The sequence below is a fragment of the Rhinolophus hipposideros genome, assembly GCF_964194185.1.
Source record: "Rhinolophus hipposideros genome assembly, chromosome: 11".
Lineage (NCBI taxonomy): Eukaryota > Metazoa > Chordata > Mammalia > Chiroptera > Rhinolophidae > Rhinolophus > Rhinolophus hipposideros.
In genome coordinates, this window is record NC_138057.1 from 48106960 (window position 1) to 48130220 (window position 23261).

The following is a 23261-nucleotide window of genomic DNA, read 5'->3' on the forward strand; positions in this document are numbered from 1 at the left end:
ATTGGAGCCAATGTTGGCTTGGGAATCAAGGTGCTGCTGGACTGGGTCTGCCACACACCAGGGCAAGCCATTGATCCAGCTTCTTTATCTGAGAATTGGACATCATGAAGCCTAGCTTTCTGGGTTGTTGAGAGAATGAAATAAATTAACATATGTAAAGGACCAGCATATGGCCTGGAATATGTGTTGGTTATGTTTCCAACACTGGAACATACCATCTTGATCTAGCCAGCTAAACAGAAACTTGAGATAAAGTCCAAATTTAGGGTAACAATTCTAGAGTCTTATAGTTTTTAATTCAGTAGATCACATTCACTTTGCTAAAGGTAATTAGTCTTTAATAGGAAACAAGAAACATATGGACACTTGAGACCCCAAGAAGTCAACATTTCTTTCTAGCCTTTCCAAACTTTATAACCCTGGAAAAATAAGGCAGGCAGATCTTTCAAAGGAAAATATCTGATCAGACACAAGTCCCAAATGTAACAAGATGCTTTAAATTGCCTTAACAAAGAGCACTTTTTATATTGTGAAGTGATCATCATACTCTTTCAATTTGAACATTATTGTGAACATACGAGACTGCTGTACACAGGTCATAAAAATGTCAAAAGAGTGAACAGATTTAGCATGAAATATTAATCTTGGGAAAAAAAGCATCTCTAAAGACATAACTCCCTTCCCATTAATGTGAGTGATTAAGCAGTTGAAATTTATTAATGCAGCAGGAGAGACGTTGCTGTGATAAGACTTGGCAACGATCTCCACCATGGTTTCTTACTCCACCAAGTTTACAAAAGAAATCTTTATGGTGTCTTGTCAGAGGGACAGCTAGAGCAACATAGAGGCCGTGTCCCAGGTGGCTGTGGGTTGGTGAGCAGAGCTCAGATGCCCAGAGGCAAGTCATTCAAGCTCAGCTTTGCAGATGGCAAATGGAGCGATTTCCCACTCTGCTTCTCTCCTGGCCACACATGACTGGAGGAAAGAGATCCTACACTGGGGCTCAAAATCTGCTCTCATCATGTGATAATTCTCAGAAGAGGACGCAGGCTGGTGCCAGGACCCCATGAGATAGAAGGCAGCGAACCCTGGATTTAATCAGAGCACTAGGGCTCTATTCTAGTTCTTTAACCAGGAAGCTGCTGGCCTTGGGCAGGCCTTTAAATGACAGACCTGCTGTCTATGTCATGGTATTGTATGAGAAATGACATGAAAAGAAAGTCAGAGTGGAAAACAGGTCTAGAGAGAGGTAGAGAGAAGAAAAGAGACAGAGAATACCAGACAAAAGCCTGTCCCCTACCTCAGGGTGTGCCTCATTACAGCAGGTGCTCTATAATCAGGCTGATTTTCTAGTGGCCCCCACTGCTCAACCCCCTTCCTCTCTGTGACTCTTTCCAGGCTGGTGAGCCCCGTTTTTTCACGCATGTGCAGAGTCACCTGGGGCTTTGTTCCCATTCAGTTCAGTGATTAGCAAAATGTGTCTTCTTCATCCCTGTCTCTACCTGGCAAAGGAGGTGAGTAGTTTTTGCCCAGTAAGCCGTGCAGAACCATGTAGAAAGCCAATTTAGGATGAAGTCTCTATCAGCTTTTGATTTGCTGTTGTCTTGATGGTGTAACCTTTGCAGACAAGACGTAGCAGCCAGACAGGGTAGATGTAGGTCCAGGCAGATGTTGGGTTTTAGAGTACTATGGTGGGCAGGTCCAGCTAATGGTAGGGGATTAGCCCAGGGGCAAAGTTGGTTTTTGAGATTAAAAACAATCTCTGGTCCGGGCCAAGGGTCAAGAAGAAGCTAAGTGCCCCTTGAAGTAGACTGACCCAGAAATGAGGAGTCTTATGCACAGATACCCCAAAGTTTTGTGGATAGGGAATTAGCTATAAGGAATCTGTCCTGGAGGACAGGGACCCAGGCATGAGCTTTTGTTTAGGAGCACAGATACAGGTATCTCTGGAAATCTGGGAGATAGGTAAGGTTCCTGGAGTGATAACTACAAACAAAGCGGAATCTCTGTACCAGAAAATGGACTAGAGAAAATACAGCACTGTAGGTTTTGAACTGTGAGCCAGAACAGACACTTGCTACCCTTGGGGAAGGTGAATGAGAAGAGTGATTCCAGACATAAGGTGGTGGCTGGGTGGTCAGCTGAGGGGCACCAAGTTGGCCTGACATGGAGGTCGAATCTGTATTCAGCAAAGTAAATTGAGGAAGGGGATGGGTACACTGGGGCTGCTTAAGTAATGGTGGGTCCGAAAACCTAGGTGAGCAAAGATGGGTCTAACCATGGTAGAACAGCAGAAGAAGGAAGAGATATTGGGATCTTGTTGCCTACCCCCTTCCTATACCAGATACCTCTTATACGCTGCTTCAGATCCTCTTGGCTTTGCCTGTCTTTGGCACCTCTGGCCATCTGGTTCTGCTCCAGCTCTTATTGTGATGACCAGCTAGGTGTGGGTTCCCCAACTGACAGCACAGCACCTTGGATCCTGTGCACGTTTCGTGCCTCTCACGTCACTGCCTGGTGACTCCTTGTTGATGCTGAGCTATGAAACTCCATTGGACTCTGCTGCCCACGCATGCTCCACATAGAAGTGCAAGAAAGACAACACCCAGGGGTGGAATCTTCGAAAAATAGGGGACAGGAGCCTGTAAATAAATTATTCTCTGTGCTTCCCTTCAATCAGACTCTCCTGAGACCCAGTACTTCCTGTATCCTCCCAGAAAAAAAACCTGTAAGCAAAGAGTCAGTCATATGGACACCAAATAGTGACTAGTTCAGTAATTCCTCTTCTTACTGCCTCTCCCTCCTTCCTTGCCTCTATCTCTTTATCCCTTACTCTTATTTCTCTGGCCTTCACTCCCTAAGAAAGTAGGAGCAGATAACCTTTGACCCCAGGCTCTACTTCACTAAACATTCGCTTAGAATTTGATATAAAGTGAATCCATTCAGGAAAGAAGAGGAATTTGCTACTAGAAGGACCTCATTTATATATGATACAATGTCACCCCTGACATGATTCTGCAATCCAAACACAGATGATGTCATTTTCGTGAAGCCCCAGCATGTGAAAGTTTGCCCCAAATGGACTCTCATGTGTAGTTAGTTGAGGTTGTCTGTCCCATTTTACAAAACTCCCAAGCAGACTTCCCTTTGTCTCAGCCAGAGAAACTCTTTCCTCTTGTCTTCTGACCTTGAAGTTCTTAGTTCATCTTTCGAACACTCTTTCTCAAGTGCCTGCCAGGGCCTCTCTCCTTGGTTCACATAAGAGAACAATCACTTATTTAGATGTGTAGGAGGACCCAGTTGAACACCCAGCCAGAGGATAAGGTTCATTTTAGCCCATTTGTTTTATCCTCTCCCGCTGAACACTCATTCAGTAACCCAGTACTGAAGGTTTTGTTTTTTTTTCTTTTACAACAGCCTAAGCCTGTTGAAGCTTGTAAGAATAGTCATAAGACATTCACTGTTCCCAATTGTGAATCCTCCTCACCAGTAAGTTATTAAAAGCTCTTTTTGTACTGTCTGTTATAAGTCTAATATCTTTCAAAAAGAACTGTTATGATAAAAATCATATTCTAAGATGTTTAGCTATGATACTGTCAACATATTGGGCCATTAAGGTACAAATCATTATAATTAAAGACACTTCTCACTAATATCCTTCAATCCTTCCTCGACTTAATTTATTCCAGCTCAGCACCATTGCTATGCTGATATGCCCAACATTCTTATAGTCCTTTTTGGCAGATTTAGCTATCAAGTTCTCAAAATTAAAACAAAAAAAAATTTGTTTCCATTCATATGCCAGGGAAACAGTGTGTGCATTCCATGGTAAACTTAATTTCATCTTGGTGAGAATGGTCCTGCCCCCCATTTTCTCGGCCTCTTGCCCAAGCACTAGCTGTGTCCCCATTTCAAAGGCTCCTGCACAGCAGTTTCCTGTTTCCCGTTCAGAGAGCACTTCCAGCCACACTGACTTCTGCCCCGCTGGACCACTTCATGCCATGTTCAACCTTGCTGCATTCTCTGTTGGTGTCCTCTGAGCCATACTTCTGTGTTCACTGCTGAGGGTCTCAGCTTCTACAGAGCACCTTCCACGGTGCAGTGAAGGACAGCAGATCACACCGAGGACAGTGCAGAGCTGGCAATCTATTTTCCTGAAATTTCAGATGGCGTGGATGCTAACGAAGTAACTGAGCCTCTGCCACTACCATAGCCGTGTCCTCAGGACACCACTTTGTAAAACATAGACTTTATTTTTTAGAGTAGTTCTAGATTCACAGCCAAACTGAGCATAAAGTAGAGAATTCCCATAAGCCCCTGCCCCCACATACGCACAGCATCCCCCACGTTCAACATCCCCCACCAGAGTGGAACATTTTTTATCATCAATGAATCCACATGGACACATCAGTATCACCCCAAGTCCATAGTTTATAGCAGAGTTCACTCTTGGTGTTGTACATTCTATGGGTTTTGATAAATGTATAATGACATGTAGTCACCATAGTAGCATACAAAATAGTTACAGTGTCCTAAAAATCCTCTGTGCTCTGCCGATTCTTCTCTCCCTCCTTGCTAGCCCCTGGCAACCACTGACTTTTTTTCTTTTTTTACTGTCTCCATAGTTTTACCTTTTCCAGAAAGTCATATACATAGTTGGAATCATACAGTATTTAACCTTTTCTAACAGGCTCTTTCACTTAGTTAAGGTTCCTCCATGTCTTTCTATTCACCTTCAGCTATGAAATCAGTTGAATCCAGTTTACAACTTCATTCTTCTATAAATTTCAAAGTTTCCCCTTCCAGCATCACAGGCTGGATTTCCTTCTCCTCTTCTGGCTATAGTTCCTACGAGGTTACGAGCTGGGAGGACAGATTAAGGATGAAAGGCAAACATCTCTTTATCTCTCAGTTATCACCTTCTTCTCTGCCAATCACTATTTTTCTGCTAACACCTCTGTGGGTCAGGTGTTCACCTGTGGGCAGCCAGGGCACAGAAAAGGAGGCTCAAACGTAGATACTTTCCACATATCCACGAGAAACTCACACATCTTTGCCCTTCTACAAGACGGGAGATCAGGCTCTCCTGCTGCCCATTTTCAGCTCTACCAATCTTTGTCCATCCACTTCCCTTTTCCTTTGCAGTACACACAGTCTGCTGCCTAAACAGAGCTCAAATGTAAAATGAGGTCCCTGTCTCCCCTTCTTAAGGCACCCCCGGTCTTTTCAGGAACTCTTTTGAAGCCCCTTCCCTGATTTCAGGTTGAGGATGGGGGAAACAGAGAGAGAAAGAGAGGGAAGGAAATGACCTCTCTTCAGGAACATTCCACCAGTGGCCCCCAGACCTATAGCCCCATCACTCTTGCTCATTCCCTTTCTCAGTTCTCTCCCCACACAGACAGAGAGGACAGGTTATCTAAGGTGGCGAGTGCTTGTTCTAGGGCTTTTTCTATTATGGAAGCAGGAGTCAGATCCAGCTGTCAAATCCTGTGCTGGACCCTGGCTGATCCAGAGACTTTCTTTAGAATATGGAGTACCCAGAGCTCGTTTTCTCTCTGTGACAGGCCTAAGTTTTTAAATCCAGGAATGCCTGGAAAACCCCCATGGAACATCTTAACATTGGGCGTCAGAGGCGTACAGAGAAGAGGACTTCACAGCTGCCCTCATCTGAGCATTCAAGCAGTTAATGACCTATTGGCCATGAATATCACAAAGTTGACTGTTTCTAATATAAGGTCCTCCTGTGACAACTGACCCTCACCTTTTCTTGACCTGCCCTTAGTGATGAGCAGCCAGGCATTATTCTCCTGATGATACTGCCTCATCACTTGAAGATGGTGTTCCGGCCACTCCCTGGCCTGCTTCTCTCCTATGCCCCACTGCCCAGCTCCCAGTTTTCCTGACCAGGACATGGGTGATATAAATGCAAAGCAAGCCTGGTCGTAATTTCTGAAGACCTCAAGAGGATAACTATGAGAATGAGGCCAGTTCTGATTGGCTGAGTTTTCATTAGCAGAGATCATTAAGAGCCTGACCCCTGAGGCTCGCCGTCCGTGTCTGGTATGAACCTCAGATGTGTGGATATGCAGGGCTGCCCAGATGCTATTAGTTGCTGTGGTCTCTCTGTGGCGTTTTACTTTATAAAGATCATTTTGGGTTCCCCTTCTGCTGAACCTAAGTTTTCCCTCCAGGAGTAAACCACCTTTCCCACTTTACAATAATGGTGCAACTTTAGTGATTTAATTTAGAGAGGCAATGAAGTGACCGTTAAAGTGTTTGCAAATGGATTAAAAGTGTTTCACAAATTCCTCAGAAAAGAAGCATTCGTGTCTTCTGCAAATTTTACCAAATACAACTTGTAATGAACTAACCACCTGAGCATATGCATTTTGTTATTTGACCCCTCCAGGATTAAGTTTTATTTGAATATAGTTATGATGATAGGTAAAGGTAAAATCTGGAGCAAAGAGGGCAGTCATCCAGTGAGTCATTCCTTTGGGGCAGAAGCAGCAGGAACAAACCAACAAGACCATGAGGGAGTTTCTGGGGGCAGGGTAAATGTATCTTCAAATGCTGCCCTCAGCCTCAGGCCAGGCCAGGCTAAGATGATAAGAACTCCCATAGGATTCCAGCTGAGCTGGGGTTAGAGCTGAGATAGCTCAGAGGATGCTACTGCAGTAAGCTGGGTGCAAGCATATAGCAACGTGGAGTCAGGGGTAATAGTGGAAATGGGCGAGAAGGTGCCCTCAAGGTAAGTTTTGCAGGTAGAACTGAAAGAACGTATTAATGACTTTGATAAAGAGAGTAAGGGAAAAAATAAAGAATCTATGGTAGCTCATAGGTGTTTAGCTTTGAACAAGAAATAGTGGTGGTTGGTGGGGATGGTGGTGTTATTTAAGGGGATGGGGAAGACAGATAGAGGAACAGGGGCTCAAAAAGGGGAGGACATTTAAGGACATTTATCACTTGGGTAAGCAGAGGATAGACAACCATTGGAAAAGGGGGCAGATTGTTTAAAGTCCAATGTTCTTAAGTTGGGAATCATCTCTGTCTTTCCCTACAGTTTTTTAAGTTAATTTCCAGTAGCTTGTTTATTATGTATAAACCTTACTCTTCTCTAGAGTGTTCTTGTCTTCATTTCAAAAGACAAATTCAGGGCTAAAGAGAACTGTTATCCCTGAGTCTGTGTCCATAGAGTAGATTGTAGTGCTTAAAGACTTTTATGTGTTTCATGAAAGCTATTTCCTTAAATGGATTCAAGTAGATATTAACCAGTAAATATAGTATGCTCAATGCCAATGATCTATACTTAAATAGATGCTTTGGTATAAACAAAATGTAATTGCAGGGATAGAGACCTTAGGAGGAAATGTGCATAACAATGGGCATGGGTTGACTATGGGACTGAGAGGAAGGAAGGAAGATGCACAAAGAAAGAATGCTGACAGACCATGATTAAGGACTTCAGTATTAAGGACTTTGGTATTACGGAATCTTTTCTCCCCTGGGATATCATAAGGGCAGCTATCTTCCTCAAAGGAAGGAGTTGCTTTAGGCATCAACGAGTGACATCAGCAAGGATGTGATCATATAACTGGTGGAATATTGGGGAAACAATCAGGAACAGCAAAGTAATGTAAAAGGAGTCTCCTACTCATGTACTGACAGAGAAGTATGCAGAGACCATCACATAAATCCTAAAGCTAAATACCAAGGGGGCTATAAATCATCATCCTGAGAAACTCAGGAATACATCTGTGCTACTGCAGGGACTAGAAGTAATAGGATCCATCTATTGCCCCTTCCTTCTTCCATTGAAAGAAAGGGGTGGGGGACCCACACAGTCAGACCCATTTTGTTTCTTAAATCCATCACTTCCTGCAAAAAGAAAGCATTGGTTATTGCTGCAGTGCATTGATGTAATTGTCGAATTCTTTGGATCTGAGAAGAAGGGATTTCCTCTTGACAGGGTTCAGAGAAAGTGGCTGGTGATTACTTTCAGTAAGCTTGCATAGCTGGTCATGCCATCAGTTGAGTCTGCAGAAGTGGTACAAAATAAGAGGCAAAAAATCAAACAGAAAGAGGCAAACTTAGTGGATTTGAAACATCTGTCTTCCATTGCCACCTTGGACTCTGATTATGACTGTGGTCTTGGGCTTCTCTGTCTTAGTTTCCCTCCCTAGTAAATGGTAATAATAGGTCATAGATTATGTGTTTCTTGTAAAGCCCCATAATATTAAGTTGCTTACCTAGAAATATCTGATGTAGCATATTATTTATATACAGAAGTTAACATATAAATATAGATACAGATGTGGGCTAACACACACACACACACACACACACACACACACATACACACACACCCTCCAGTGCAGGTGCACCATTACATAAAACCCCATCAATGATGGCCCCAGGTAAGAATCCACCTGCTTTCCCTGCTTTTTTTTTTTTTTGGGGGGGGGGGTTATGCAACTTTATTGAAGAAAAATAAATCAAATACTAGCAGAGCTATTAGTTGATCACTCATCCATTGACAACTTGCATCATTTATTCAGTGCTATATTAAACAGTGTACTGGAAGATAGATTAACTAATAGCTCCAAGCCTCCTAACAATTTAAATGAAAATTACAAAACGTTTGAGACCCTCCCTTGTCCTTCCATCCATACTGGCCTCTTTGCTGTTCAAGCACATCAAGGTTGCTCTACCTTAGGGCGTTTGCACCTGCTGACCAATGCTGGAATGTACTTCCTCCTAATGATTGCATATCTTGTTTTTTCACTTTAGTCAGATCTCTGCTTAGATGTCACCTGCTCAGAAAAGCCTTTGCTGACATTCTTATCTAAGGAGAACTGCCCCTCTTTGCTTGTGCTCTTTTTATTTTACATTATTTATCACCACCTGACATTACCATGCATAGGTATCTATTTACTTATGTATGTTCTGTATCTCCCATTAAAAGGAGAGCTTCATGAGGACATGGAGCTGATTCACACCCGTGTCCCCAGTGCCTAGGACAATGCTCAACATCCAGGAGGTAGCTCAATAAATTTTTGCTGAATGAGTGAATGATACTAAAATAAACAAATAATTATCATCTCAGTGATTAAAAAGATCAATCTATACTATATGCAATGAGGGTTTTATCCCCAAAAGTGTTATAATAGTTTTTCTTAATATTATCTGCTGTAATGAAGATGGATAGTCCTTCAAAGATGGGGATTTGGCTTTTAGCTTAACTTCTCCAGACTTTAGTTACTCCACAGTGCTCTGGCCATGGTTTAGGGTTGTGGAGTCCTGGTGGTAGGTGAGAGTCAGAGCTCATCCAGAAGCAGTGATGATGCTGGGAGCTGGTTTGGCATGTTTAGACCTTATCTCATTAATCTCCATCTGCCTCCTTTACCTCTCCAGCCATTGCAACTAAGCATTGGTGGTGCCATACCAAGGCTGCTTCAGGGCAAGCCTCTCCCACCTCCAAGTATCTGCCACTCTGAGACCTTCCCATTGGGGAATTTTGATGGGGCTATAAGGGGTCCTCTGTAAGTGGGATGGCTTCATGGGATGAAGTTGGGATGACCAATGATACATAACACAGGACAAGCAAAGGGAAGGGAAACTTGGGGACAGAGGACCCAGCCCTTCCATTCTCTCTGACTTCTCTCAGCACTTTCACACCTTCTGTTCAACCGAGGTGTCACCTCAGCCCATTAATTTCAGCTCCCATGGCTTTCTTGATAACTTATCCCATATGCTCATTACTCTGTGTACAATATATGTATGTTTTCATTCCTTGTTTGTAGTTTAAATTAGAAACGGGTGTCGCTCTCTAAAGCAAATCGGCTACTGTCCATTTTTTCCTTTTCCCCTCTCTCAGCTCCAAGAGGGTTCATGCTGACAGCCCCACATAGCCCTACAGGAAGCTACCTTTCTGGCTTTAGTGCCTTGTTCTCCTTCCATATTTATTTCTTTTTCTGTAATTTATTGGGGTGACAATTGTTAGTAAAATTACATAGATCTCAGGTGTACAATTCTGTATTACATCACCTATAAATCCCATTGTGTGTTCACCACCCCCATATTTATTTCATACTGAATCTTTGATCCACCAAGTCCATTGCCCAAGGTAGCTAGGTGCAGTCTCTTCCTTTAACAGATATCTATTGAGCATCCAAGCACGGGATAGTGTTTCCTTCCATGAAGCTTGTAATCTACAGGCAGAGGGAGATAGCAAGCATGTAACCACACAAATAAGCATATCATTACAACTGTTTGGTGCTGTGAAGGGAAAGTCAGTAGTGCTGCCTGATAGTGTAACTTGCTTTTGATGTCTAAAAGTATGGTATTTAAGTTAAGTCCTGAGAAGTTAGCCAGGTAAAAAATCGAGGAGGTGCACATGTGAAGGGCCTAAGGTAAGAAAGTACTAAGACATTTGAGACCAAAATGGATGGGTCACTGCAAGAAAAGAGGGAAAGCATAAGAAGAGACCGGTGAAGGAGGCACTAAGGTCAACCAGGGTGCTATCAGCCATTTTAATTATTTTTAATTTTATCCTAAGCAATGGGAGGTCACTGAAGAGTTTATAGCAAAAACAAATGATTTGATACAATTGATCTTTTAAGACTATTGCTCTGGCTATTAAATGGACAGTGAACTGGAGAAAGGTAAGAGGGAAATGGGTAGACCCGTTAGGAGGCTGTGGCAGTAGCCTAGCGAGGGTAATGATGGAACTGAGAGATCAAAATGGAGATGAAACGAAGTGGACACATTTGAGATGTCTCTTAAAAGATATCATTGGAAGGACTTCTCAGAGTGTTCCACCAGCCCCTGACTGCATACTTCAGACCTCAATAAGTGAGAGAAGTGAATCTCTCCCATGATTCAGCCACTGTCTTTGTCACATGCAGCGGACGGTTATCCCTAACTCAGGTGTCCTCTTCATCCCTGCATGGGCTAAGCTTCTGGTTCAGTGCAGCTCAGTGAAGTAACATGTGTCAAGTTCTTGGTTGTTCCTTGCATGTGGCAGGCCTACAATAAATGGTGACTAAACTTCAACACCAGCTACAAAGCGAAACACAACTCAGCCATCACAGCCTCTGTGGGGCATTGTGGCCAACTGCTTCTTCTCAAGACATTTCAGTGAGGAATCGTTTTTGAAAACTTTCTCTTCTGATATTTCCCAATAGTCTCCTTTTATGTGACCCTCTGGACACAGTGGCAGGTGTTTTGGCGTCCTGATACTGAGTGCTTAGAGGAAGGGAGCTAAAAGCATCGGTAGATTAAGGAGCGGGCCAAACTTCTCTAGTATCATGATCCATAACCAGTTGTCCACATATCCACTATGGCATCAATTCTCTACCTTGCATTATGGTTATAGAATACGCTCTGTGTCAAGGACCTAATCTTGTTCAACATTGTTTCCCCAACAATGCTGGGTACGACCCTATGTGCACTAACTAAATGCACTTAAATAAAGGCCTATGAAAACAGCAAGATTAATTATATATTACATGTGGAGAGGTTCGAGAAACGACCAGTGACACCACATTGGTTTTCCGTAGCACTGAGCTGCCTCTATTCACTGTACGCAGAAAAGCTGCTGGTCCGAAAGAGAACTCAAATTTCACATTGTGAAACAGCTGCTGCTTGTAATATGTGCACTTCCAATGGGCACATTTTATGTGTAGGTATGTCGGGAAAGGTATGAGAAAAGTGAGTTTTAAATCTAGGTAATGTCTGTAGCACAGAACATAGCACATAGAGTAGGTGCTCAGTAATTGAGAGGTACTTTTATTACATGATTTTCTAGCTCTCACAAGCAGGAAAAGAAATCATGATGTCCTTTAAATTGAGGTCACAATCTCTACATATTACATATATCAGAGACATTGCAGAAAAGGACAGTAATGATGCCAGGTAGGCATTCAGAGTTCGCTGGAGAAAGCCACTTTCCCATTATTGTTGCACTCGTGTGGACGCTGACATCAGTTCCTGTATCAGAAAGAACTGGGAGGAAAGAGGACCCTAATCATTTTTAACTGGCTCTGGTGTATTAAGTCCTCATCTCAGGTTAATGGTGGAATGTACATTCTGGCAGGGTCTTCGGTGTTAACTAAAAAGCTGGGGTTAATGGTGGGACAGATATGTGGTGTCCACCCAGAAACCTGATCTCCCCACTTACAGGATGTAATGCACCCAGGGCAACAGTAATCATGGTAATCCCAGCTGGTACGAAGAGTGCTATTTCTGATATAGAGAAGCTATCCCCCTGCGACCCCGCTCTGTTGACAAATCATTGATTTCTTTCTTTCTAAAAGCTAGCTAGAATGCCAGTCTTTCTGAGTTATTTCCATAGAAACAATTTCACATTGGAATTTGGATACTAAACCAACATAATGCAAACACCATAACACAGTCAATGACATGAATATATATTGCCTTTGCCCAGCACCAAGTCAGTCCCTGTGGCTTTTCACAAGGAAAGGATGTAATGCTTCGGTCTCAAATGCTAAAGAGTCAGATGATCTCTTGGGTTAAAAATCATAATGCACAGGAGGTCATAAAAAGCTCAGTAATGTTGAACATTAAAATAATGGCTTCTTGATGAAATGTATGACATTGGAGTGGACAACCTCCTAATGCTGAGTGATATATCAAGCACAGTCATCATGCACCAACCAGTCAGCTTGCTGTGTTAGTTCTTTCCAAAGGCTTTGCCTTCCCGTTGATCACTTGGGAAACTCTGTTATCTGTCTGACGTACCCTATAAGATTATTGGAGAATCAATTACTTAGCATAACAACAACAGCTAATATACTTTGCACATTTATTATGTACTGAATGTTATTTTAAGAGATTTATTTATTTTAAAGTCAGGTTCATTGAGATGTAATATACGTATAGCAAAATTCACCTTTTTTTATTGTCTAGTTCTGAGTTTTGGCAAACAGTCATTTAACTGCCACCACGATGAGGATGTAGAACGTTACTATCACCTCACAAAATTCCCTTGTGCCCCTGTAAGGCAAATCCCTCCCAAACTCCCAATTCCCAACTCCTGTCGACCATAGGTTTTCTAGACCTATAGTTTTGCCTTTTCAAGAATGTCATATAAATGACATTATGCAATGGCAACACAAAGCTTTTCTAATATCAATTCATTTCATCTTCACAAACATATTTTGAGGTAGGTACAATTATTATAGAATGAATAAATGTGAAAATACTATGAAAAAGCAACAAAAGTGTTATACTAACATGAGGCATTATTATTGTTGTTTTCATTATTTGTATTATTATTATTTCAGGGTAGAATAAAGATATTAGGTTAGTGCACAAGTAATTGCGGTTTTTGCAATGGTTTTTAACCTTTTAAACTGCAATTACTTTTGCACCAACCTAATAGAATTCTCAGTTGAAATTGTTATTGAGTTTGCCTTATCTGCTGACCTAGAATCCAAGTGTCAGGAGATAGCAATGACGGCTCTGGGACCTTTCCCTTCCACACATGATCATTTGCTCTATTTTGGAAGGATAGAGATTTAATTATAGCAAAAAGGATTTGCAAAACTATTCTTAGCAATAAGATCCCGCACTCCTTCTCGTTGACGAATCCCAAAATACTTGGCTTGAAGTTACTCAGTCATAAGCTTTATGCTATGACCATATGATCAATAATGACCAGATTCTATGCTAAAAGACAAGACAATGAAAGATTTTCTAGGCTGCAAATAACAGCAATTTCAGGCATAGCAATGGTCAGTTCCCACTCCTTACTCAACCTGAGCTGCATTCATTCAGAACTTCTAGGCATGGCCAGGAGGGTTGACTTTCTTCCCATGAAGTATCCCGATTCCGCAGCCACACGCCACAAAAGCACCACCTCATCGCTCATTATAATAGGAGAATTCTGATCTTCCTGGATGTGGTCAGAAAACACCCATGATCTGACTGACCATAATGGTTCCAGGTTCTCTAAGGAGAATATTTTGCATGAATGGTTTCTCCCTTCATTTTTTTTAACTTCATGCTGCAGACGCAACACATAATAAATAAGGAAATCAGACCCAGCTATTTCTTAAAGTTTATAGCTTTTATGAATTGTTAAGGAACACATCAAGAGAAACTGTTGAAACAAAGCGATTGGGTGTAGGGTGTGTAAGGAGGTCTAGGAGCCTTTTCAATATTTAATGCCGCCAAAAGCTTCTGACAGCTAATCATCTCTTAATGGGGTTTGCCCTGTGGCCTGTGTGTTTCTAAGGGAGTAAAATGTTTGGCTTCCAAACAAGTTATCACTCACTCACTGAGTAAATACCACAAGCTGAAAGTGGCCTCCCAGGCATCATTGGTGTTTGCTTGTTGAGTTTAGAAGATCCCAGGTTAGTATTACTCACTTTAAATCACCAGTGGTTTCAAAGCCAGGTAGGTATTTGCATTGGATCTACAGAAAGGCTCAAGCCTACCGTTGTAGCTCTCATAAGCACGGAGGGGAGACTAGGCATCACCATGGACAAATAATGAGTTGTGGTGGGGATAAGCATAATCATTTGAGGAGATAAAAAGAATCAGACTAAATGCAATCTTGGTATTTGAAATGGGGCTGGACAAGTAAGATTTGAGAGGAGATTCAAAAAAACAGAGGCAGGAATGGACTGGGAAGAGGCAACACTAAGAAGAATGGATACAATAGAAGAGGGACCAAGGAGGATTGGAGATGCATTTTATGGGAAGCCCAACAGAAGAAGAGCTAAACTTGTCACCTTGTTCACTCATCTCCCAGTGTGCCTGAAAATGGGTTGTGCATTCCTCATTAACTTGTACGAGGGGAAAAGATGCTTTGTATGTTTGTAAAAAAAAAATGAGAAAGAACCTAGACTCCCACTATGAATAATGGTAGGATAGAGAGCTGTCTTCACTACTTCTGGTCATCAATTCAAATCTATACTTCCTCAGAAAATTTTCTGACTTCCCTAAATCCTAATTTTCCAATGTAGAAAGATAAATCATATTGTTTGTTAAGTGATGGGGAAATTTTCACAATTTAAAACCTAATGACCAAAAAAGTATGTATCCAAATAGTATTTCTTGGATAAGAAATAAATATTGTAGTTGGAATGATTAGATGTGTTCAATTTGATTTTAAAATAATAAAATCATTGATTTTTAAATGCAAGACAGTTTTACCAAAGGCCTTTTAGTATTTTCTCTGGGATTTATTGTGCTAAATACCTTTCAACCAGGTAGATTTAAAGGATGCCCAGGCCCAGGTATTTTAACTAGAACACAGTTGTTATTTTTGCTTTTAACCAGATCATCCAATGCATATCACCGTCAAAATGATGAGCTGTCATGGAAATAAACATGAACCACTCTTTTCTTGATATGTTTTAAAAACAGAATTTGTTATTTTCCATAACTTGATTTATTTTTGGCACTACGGGATTTCCTTTTGGCCATGGACTTCCGACATTGTCTTCGTTAGCTTTGCTGATTTCACCATGTTGCAATGGTTAGCAGCCCTGGTGGTCATTCAGTCCTTTTCTTTTTCATGGTTTAATTTTCTTCTTCAGCCTCTGTCCTTGTTCTCCAGCCTCCAAAGGTATGACCTACTGGTCACCACCTGTAGAACAATACCTCCTTCATGTTATGCATTATGACATCTTGTTAGACTTCATTCCCAGATTGAATAGTTCCAGGTCTGCACCATAGATTCCCATCTATTGTACAGATGGCAAATCGAGGAATGGGATTTCTCTCACAATTTAGAGAACACTTATGCTCCAGTAGTTTTGGTTATGCTTTATTTAGAAGTTATAAATTTCATTGAATGGTTTTTATTTGTAGAGTCAAATAGGTAAGCCAGTTTCTATACATTTAGTCAAAGGCTTGGTTCTATTGAGAGTTTAGAGAAGTTATGGAAGGATAGATAGGAAAGCAGTGAATACTGCTGATCTCTTTGAAATAATACATTGAGATTTCCTTCCTAAATATCAGCACTCACAAGAAATCCACTGGAAGACATGGTATGCTCACCAACTGACCCCCCTCATGCCCTGTCAGATATAACTGATTAACATCTATCTTTCTTGAGGTAACTGACCAACTAGAAAAAGAAGGGAGTGCCTGGCCTGCAGTGTTATACCTGAGTTGTACTAAAGGGTGCTAGGCTTCCTGGTACTGAGAAAATCACTGAGCTATAGCAGTGACAGAGAGTTCCTTGAAATGTAGAACTTGAGCTTACCTATAGGAGACCTTTGGGAAGTAGGTAGAAAGGAAAGGAGATCAAATTTTCCAAGAGGCTTGAGTAGTTCAGCCTGGGGGAGGATTCACAATTCTGCTTGCTGGCTGATCGCAGGGCATGTGTTGGAGACTGCAGAAGGTAGAAACACAGAGTGACCCAGCTTCAGAGTGACTCAGAATGCGTGTAAGCTATCCAATGGGGAGGCATCATGTGTGTGGCTCTAAGTAAGCTACTTAACACTTTGAACTTTGGAGGCATTGTTTGTAATATGAAGGCAAGCCAATCTCTACCCAAGAGGGTAACTATTGGGTTCCAGTGAGATAACTGAGTGGAAGTTCTTTATCTAGGTGAGGTGCTAAGTGTTGATGAATGGTTATGGTGACAAAGTAAGTAGTGGTGGGTGAATGTAGAACTAGAACCTCAGTCTCTTGGGTTGAAGAAAATGAAAATTGCAAATCCAAGTCAGCCCTTCGGCTAACTGGGTTTCCCATCTTGCATCAATTCAATCCAGTGAGTTTAGTGAAGAGCATGTGGCCTGACCCAAGTACATCCCTGGAGAGCCTCTTTAGGCACTACAGCGTATCCGGCAGTCAAAGCAGCAGCAGCTCTGACTCCCAGTGTCGTACTTGGGATCGTATTCCATCTTACAAATATTTAAGCAAGGGTGTGAGGGCAAGCTGCCAAGTGGCACAATACAAAACAAATGTCTCATTTTGTTTGTTGCCGCACAGTATATGGTTTTGTGAGGTTCCCAAAACCATCCAGTGATTGTGACTGGAATGTGACAGTAATTTGTAACAACGGTGACTTTTTTTTTTTTTTTTGGTCTACTTTTGTGATATGCTCCAAAATCCTAAGAAAGGGCTGGAAAAAAAAAATGTTCAGAAATCTTCTAAACGGGTTTAGAAAACTTGTGAACCCTGCCTGAACTTTTACTAGATTCTCCCACACTCACCCGTTTGACATCAGAACAAGGAAAGTATTATTTATAACAGCATGTGTGAAATCCCAGAAGTGGTTCTTGAAAGAATTCAAGTGAAAAATCTGTCCCAAAGAGACTACAAAACATAAAATAAATGATCAAATGGGAAAACATGTAAATCAAAATTTGAATTTTTTTCTTTTCTTTTCTTTTTATTGTTTTTCTCCTTTAAAGGAAACAACAGGAGCTTTTCCTTGGCCATTAGCACTACAGGACAGAAAACCTGGTAGAGTAGGTGCTGCAGTCACAGGCACCCCAACAAACATCATTGCAGAGTAAGGAGTATGGGAGAGACACACTTGACTCTCTTTGTTGTCTCCAGAATGGCTGCTTCCCACTGAGGAAATCAGTAAGATTACAGAGAAGAAAGCAATACCTTGAAAGTATTTAGTGCATTAAAATTTATAAAGCACTTTTGCAAATATTTCCTGCTTGGGCATTTACCTCAGGACAGCCCTGGAAGGTATTCATTGTTACCTACATTTTATCGTTGGAAAAACTAGGGCTCAGAGAGGTTTGGCAACTAGTCAAGTTTACCCAACTAGGAAATGGCATATTAGAGTGTGCCCTGGAATCCAATGTTTCTAATGTCATGAATTGAGAGTGGTCCACCGCACTACAGCTGGGAATCCACAAGGAATATAGAAAGTATGGTATCTCACTAGGTTAACACATTCTAGAGGTTTCTTTTTTTAGCTGTCTTGTTCTAGAAGATGTTTTTAAGTGGTTCTCTATCTCTCCCCCTCTCCCCCACAAACACACCTTCAAATCAGTTTACCATTCTGTCTGGCTGGTCAGTGCCTACATCACACAGGTTGGATTTTGAATATAGACCCTGATGGTGAGTATTGTCATCATCTTCAGGACTGTCCAGGCAGCTTCATGAGGGAAATTTGTGCTTGTTGAAAAGTCACTACCTGTCATTGCAGGGATGAGAAGAAAATGAGGAAATCAGAAGCTGATGGGAGGTGTCTAGCCTCTACTTAGTGTATGAGCTTTGGGTGTATTCAAAGCTGAACAATAAAGATATGGGGGCACCTGAACCTTGAGCCAGAAAGTTACATTCTTCCTTTTCAGGTTGGGAGACTTGTCCAGAGAAAAATGGAAAACAACAACAAAACACCCTCCTCCTTTCACATGTGTGCTTTCTTTGATGCTAAGAGCATCATTTGAAATCACCAATTAGACATCTCTGACCCTCTCAGCTCCTTGGGCTCTGGAGTTGAGCAGCATTTTTCAGGCACTGTGAATCCATTTTCTTCCTTTAATGAGTCAGAAATGGATATTGAGAATTATAATTGGGCAGAAACACTATGTGGCATTAGTCTTGGATCTCAGCGTCTGAGAGTTGTTAGTGAGGTAATTCCTGCTGTCTGTGAGCTCACCTGTTGCCCTAGTGTCAGGCATGGCATTTTGGCTGGTAGTACTGAGGTTTACCAGCTTGAAAATTGGGATCTACCACCCATAGGGCTACTGTGCAGAAATCAGACAGCGCTGATGTGCTACAAACCTCAAAATGGAATTCTTCACTTTTCTCCAGGAAGTAGGAAACCATAAACAAGTCTACTTTGTTAAATCAAGTTCTCTTTGCCTGTGCTAATACTCTTACTATCTCATTCCTCAGACTCCCTGTTTTTACTACAAGGGGCTTTTCAAAACCATAGTTATTTATTTATTTTTATAAATAAGCTTGGTTGTAGTGCCCTGTCATAGAGAAAAGTCCTGAGCTCGGCGTCCAAAAAACTGACTTCTTTGCATTTTACCTCATCTGTAAAATGGGAATAATAATTTCTTCCCTGTCCATCGCTGGGTTGTGGCAAATGTGTTTGAGGAAGTGCTGTGCACTCATTCTAACACCTTAAACTAGAACTCTGGCCTTGCTAAGAAAGTAGAGTCACTTGGTAGGTCATTTTTGGAACAGAATCCCCTACTTGTAAGTCCTGATCAGACTTACCTTGTTAATTAGAAGGTTTAATCAACCTCATACCAGAAAAAAATGTGTGTGTGTGTGTGTGTTTATCCAAATGAACATCTACCAAATAGTTCTGCTCCTATCTACTTTTGAAAGAGAATTGCAAATAATATGGGAAAATGCATTGACCATTCTTTGCCCTCTGTCAGTGGTGCTTGAGATTATAAAGAAATTGTATTTCCTTGATGTGTTTTTACTTATTTTTAATTTATTGGGATGACAATGGTTGGTAAAATTACATAGGTTTCAAGTGTACAATTCTGTAATACATCATCTATATATCACACTGTGTGTTCACCACTCAGAGTCAGTTCTCCTTCCATCACCACGTGTTTTTAAACAACTAAAATTAATGAATACAAATCAGGGAAAGGAAAATATGTCCCTCACATCTCCCTTCCACACCTTTTCGTCTGATGGTGGGAACTTGATTTTGGGGTGACTGATGCCTCCTTGTTCACCCCTTTTCTGCCAGGTCGGTGGCCACACGATGCTACCCATTCGCTGGATGCCTCCAGAGAGCATCATGTACAGAAAATTCACCACAGAAAGTGACGTCTGGAGCCTGGGGGTCGTGTTGTGGGAGATCTTCACATATGGCAAACAGCCCTGGTACCAGCTGTCCAACAATGAGGTATGCGGTGGGCTGGGCGAGACCCCCAGAAGGGCTAACACCGAGAGGGGTCCCTTGACTAGAAGTTAGTACACGATCTTATGTGGCTTTGTTGGGAGCAGCACCTCCCAAATGGCCTGCTGTGAACCTAAATATCATGGCCAAAGTATAGCTCCAGATTTAAGAGCTCTAGAGAAAGAAAAGCACAGTGTTTGTGGCCAGGCCTGTGACCCTCTGGTGATGAGACTGAGGAATCACTGTGTGCTGCTCATCTAGTAAATTAATAGCAGATGTGACATTCCAGTACCCCTAGAGTCCAGCTAGGTTTTTGTTTTTGTTTTTATTATTCCAATAAGATTTCAAGGTTCTTTCCTTTTTGCACGTTTTACCATAATTCACTTCTAGTGAAAAACTCAAGCATTTTGTTTTTTCTATTCTAATCCTTTTACAAATATAAATATAAAAATACAAATGTAAATTTACAAATACAAATATACCTCTGTATTTGAGGCACAGCTTCTTGGTCAGGCACCTCACATCTTCCTTAGTCCCAAGTCTGTCTTTTGTCCAATTCCATGATCTAAAATGACCGCTCATAGCCTGGGGTTGGGGGGAGAAAGTCCCTCATCAGTCAGCTCCCTGACACAAAGCTGACCTAGGATCCATCTCAGGCCAGTAAAACGAAAACACATTGGAATTCTAGGGTGAGGTTTGGGATCATTCCTTATACGTAAGTTATTTCTCCACCAGTTTGGTGAAATCAGTGTGGCCTGAAAAGTGAGTGTAAACCAATACAATTAACCATGATATATACCAACCTATAATAATTGTTCTCTTCCTTCTGAAAAACATGTAAACAGTGAGTTTCTTTAAAGCACCCCTTTCTTTGGACTGACATTTATTTTCATCGCATTGTTTTTGCTCTTGTCTGATCCTGTCTTTGATCTGGATCCAGGTGATAGAATGCATCACTCAGGGCAGAGTCTTGCAGCGACCTCGAACGTGCCCCCAAGAGGTCTATGAGTTGATGCTGGGGTGCTGGCAACGAGAACCCCACATGAGGAAGAACATCAAGGGCATCCACACCCTCCTTCAGAACTTGGCCAAGGCATCTCCGGTCTATCTGGATATTCTAGGCTAGGGCCCTCTCCCCCAGACTGACCGATCCTTCCCAAAGCACCTCCTCAGATGGGCCAAGAAGATGAACGTCTTTTAACTGCCGCTGGATGCCATCAGTCTTCTGTTCTCTACTCTGACAGTATTAACAACAAAGACACTAAGAAGCTTTCGGAGGGAAGCAATGTGTACTTCTCCATCAGTAGACACAGTATGGACTTCCTTTTGGCATTATCTCTTTCTCTCTTTCCATCTCCCTCGGTTTGTTCCCTAGTTTTTGTTTTCTCTTTTCTTTTCTCTTCCCTGCTTCACAGTCCTTACCCTTTCTTTTTTAATCGATTTGGCTTCTGCATTACTATTAACTCTGCATAGACAAAGGCCTTAACAAACCTGATTTGTTATATCAGCAGACACTCCAGTTTGCCCACCACAACTAACAATGCCTTGTTGTATTCCTGCCTTTGATGTGGATGAAAAAAAGGGAAAACAAATATTTGACTTAAACTTTGTCACTTCTGCTGTACAGACATCGAGAGTTTCTATGGATTCACTTCTATTTATTTATTATTATTACTGTTCTTATTGTTTTTGGATGGCTTAAGCCTGTGTATGAAAAAAAGAAAACTTGTATTCAATCTGGGAAGCCTTTATCTATGGGAGATTAAAACCAGAGAGAAAGAAGATTTATTGTAAACCGCAATATGGGAGGAACAAAGACAACCATTGGGATCAGCTGGCGTCAGTCCCTACTTAGGAAAAACCAGCGACTGTTAGCTGGGAGGAATGTATTTGGCTCCTTCCCTTGAGGACCTTTCTGAGGAGTAAAAAGACTGTTGCACTCTGTGCCATGGACTATTCTTTTTCCATCACCAGAAACACTAGGGCATAGTGGAGAGAAAAGACGGCTTCCGTGAGACACAAGATGGCGCATCACACACTCAGACAGTCTTGGTTTTGTAGATCATGGCGATACCGCTGGTTTGTTTTTCCAAGTGTTATCCACTGACCCTTTGTCAAGTTCAGTTGAAAACAGGTGGATTCTTGTCTAGAGATCATTTCAGGGTTGGGTAGGAAAGCCAACGACTTGGAAAAGATAGGACAAGCTATACATTCGGAGGCAAGTTTCTCTTATATTGAACTTTTCAAATAGCACTTCCCTTCGACCGCTACCCCACCCATCCTTTTAACTGTGCAAGCAAAATTGTGCATGGTCTTCGTCGATTAATACCTTGTGTGCAGAAACTACTGTTCCAGACATCGTGTCCCGGATATGTAGAGCAGATTCATAAAAGGTATAACTTATATAATTAGGGGAAGCTAATGGAGTTCATTAGCTGAATATAAATGTCTCTGGGCCGTATGGTTGTGATGGGCTTTAACAAATATGGACCCTGAAGCCTGGATGTCCTCATGCACGTCTGTGGGACTGTGGGAAGAGCAAAATCAATCCCTGAGGGAAAGGAAACCTCATCCCTGGGGACATCATATGCATTTAAGTTCAGTGTACACAGGCCAAGTCCTTGCTCTGGGCTCTGGTTGGGAGAGTGGTTTCATTCCAACTGTCAGTATGCTCTTTTGTTTTCTTCACTCCATTAAAAGAAGTAAAAAATTAGGCACAGCATGCCAATGGGAGGCTATGCCCAGACCAAGCTTTGGAGGTGTACTTCTGGGCACAGTCACAGGTTTTGTGAAAAGAGGTTGTAAATTTAAATAGAAATTTACAGTTATTTGGGTGATCAGTTACACCAAGGAAGAAAACTATTTCTGTTCCTGAAGAAAACTTGCTACCCTCTGTGAGGGGAACTTTGCTAACTTGACATCTTTATAACATGAGCCAGCTTGAAAGGGAGTGATTTTAATTCATTTAAGTCATTGACTTCATATTTGTTTCCGAAGGTGCAATTGCTCTGTTTAGGTTTTGCTTGCGCTCTTAATTACTGGAACACCTTATTTTCCATTATAAGGTTTGAAAGCCAGTTCTCAAAACAAACAAACAAACAGACAAACAAAAGTGTCAATTAGCAGAGAACAAAAGGAAATCCAGTAGCATCTACAGTCAAGTGAAGGGCGTTGGATAAGACAAACCTCTTAGTCCCTTCAAGTTCTGCGCTGGTGTATGAGACATGGGAGTTGAGTTGTTTGTTCTCTTTGTCAGTGGGGAAAAAAAAACCCTCCAGAATACACATAATAATATAATGAAAGCCATATCTCCGTGATATATACCTGCACGTATATATCCTATTAAGGACCCATGGTACTGTTAAAACACTGTGGCACTCTGTGAAGCAGTAAAAGGAGGCAGATTTGTACAAAACTTTTCTAGATTCCATCAGTGATG

The 23261-nt window shown here is 41.6% G+C and overlaps 1 protein-coding gene across 4 annotated transcripts in view; it reads left to right on the top strand.

Annotated features, from left to right (window-relative positions):
* Window positions 1-22681, top strand: part of NTRK2 (neurotrophic receptor tyrosine kinase 2) — a 317905-nt gene extending 295224 nt beyond the window's left edge. For all 4 annotated transcript variants that reach the window (XM_081067298.1, XM_081067300.1, XM_081067299.1 and 1 more), the window contains 2 exons: window positions 19670-19828; window positions 20763-22681. In XM_081067298.1, the coding sequence (XP_080923424.1) occupies window positions 19670-19828; window positions 20763-20948 (345 nt within the window). In that variant the 3' untranslated portion in view covers window positions 20949-22681. The remainder of the gene's footprint in view (window positions 1-19669; window positions 19829-20762) is intronic.
* The last annotated feature ends 580 nt before the right edge of the window (window positions 22682-23261 follow it).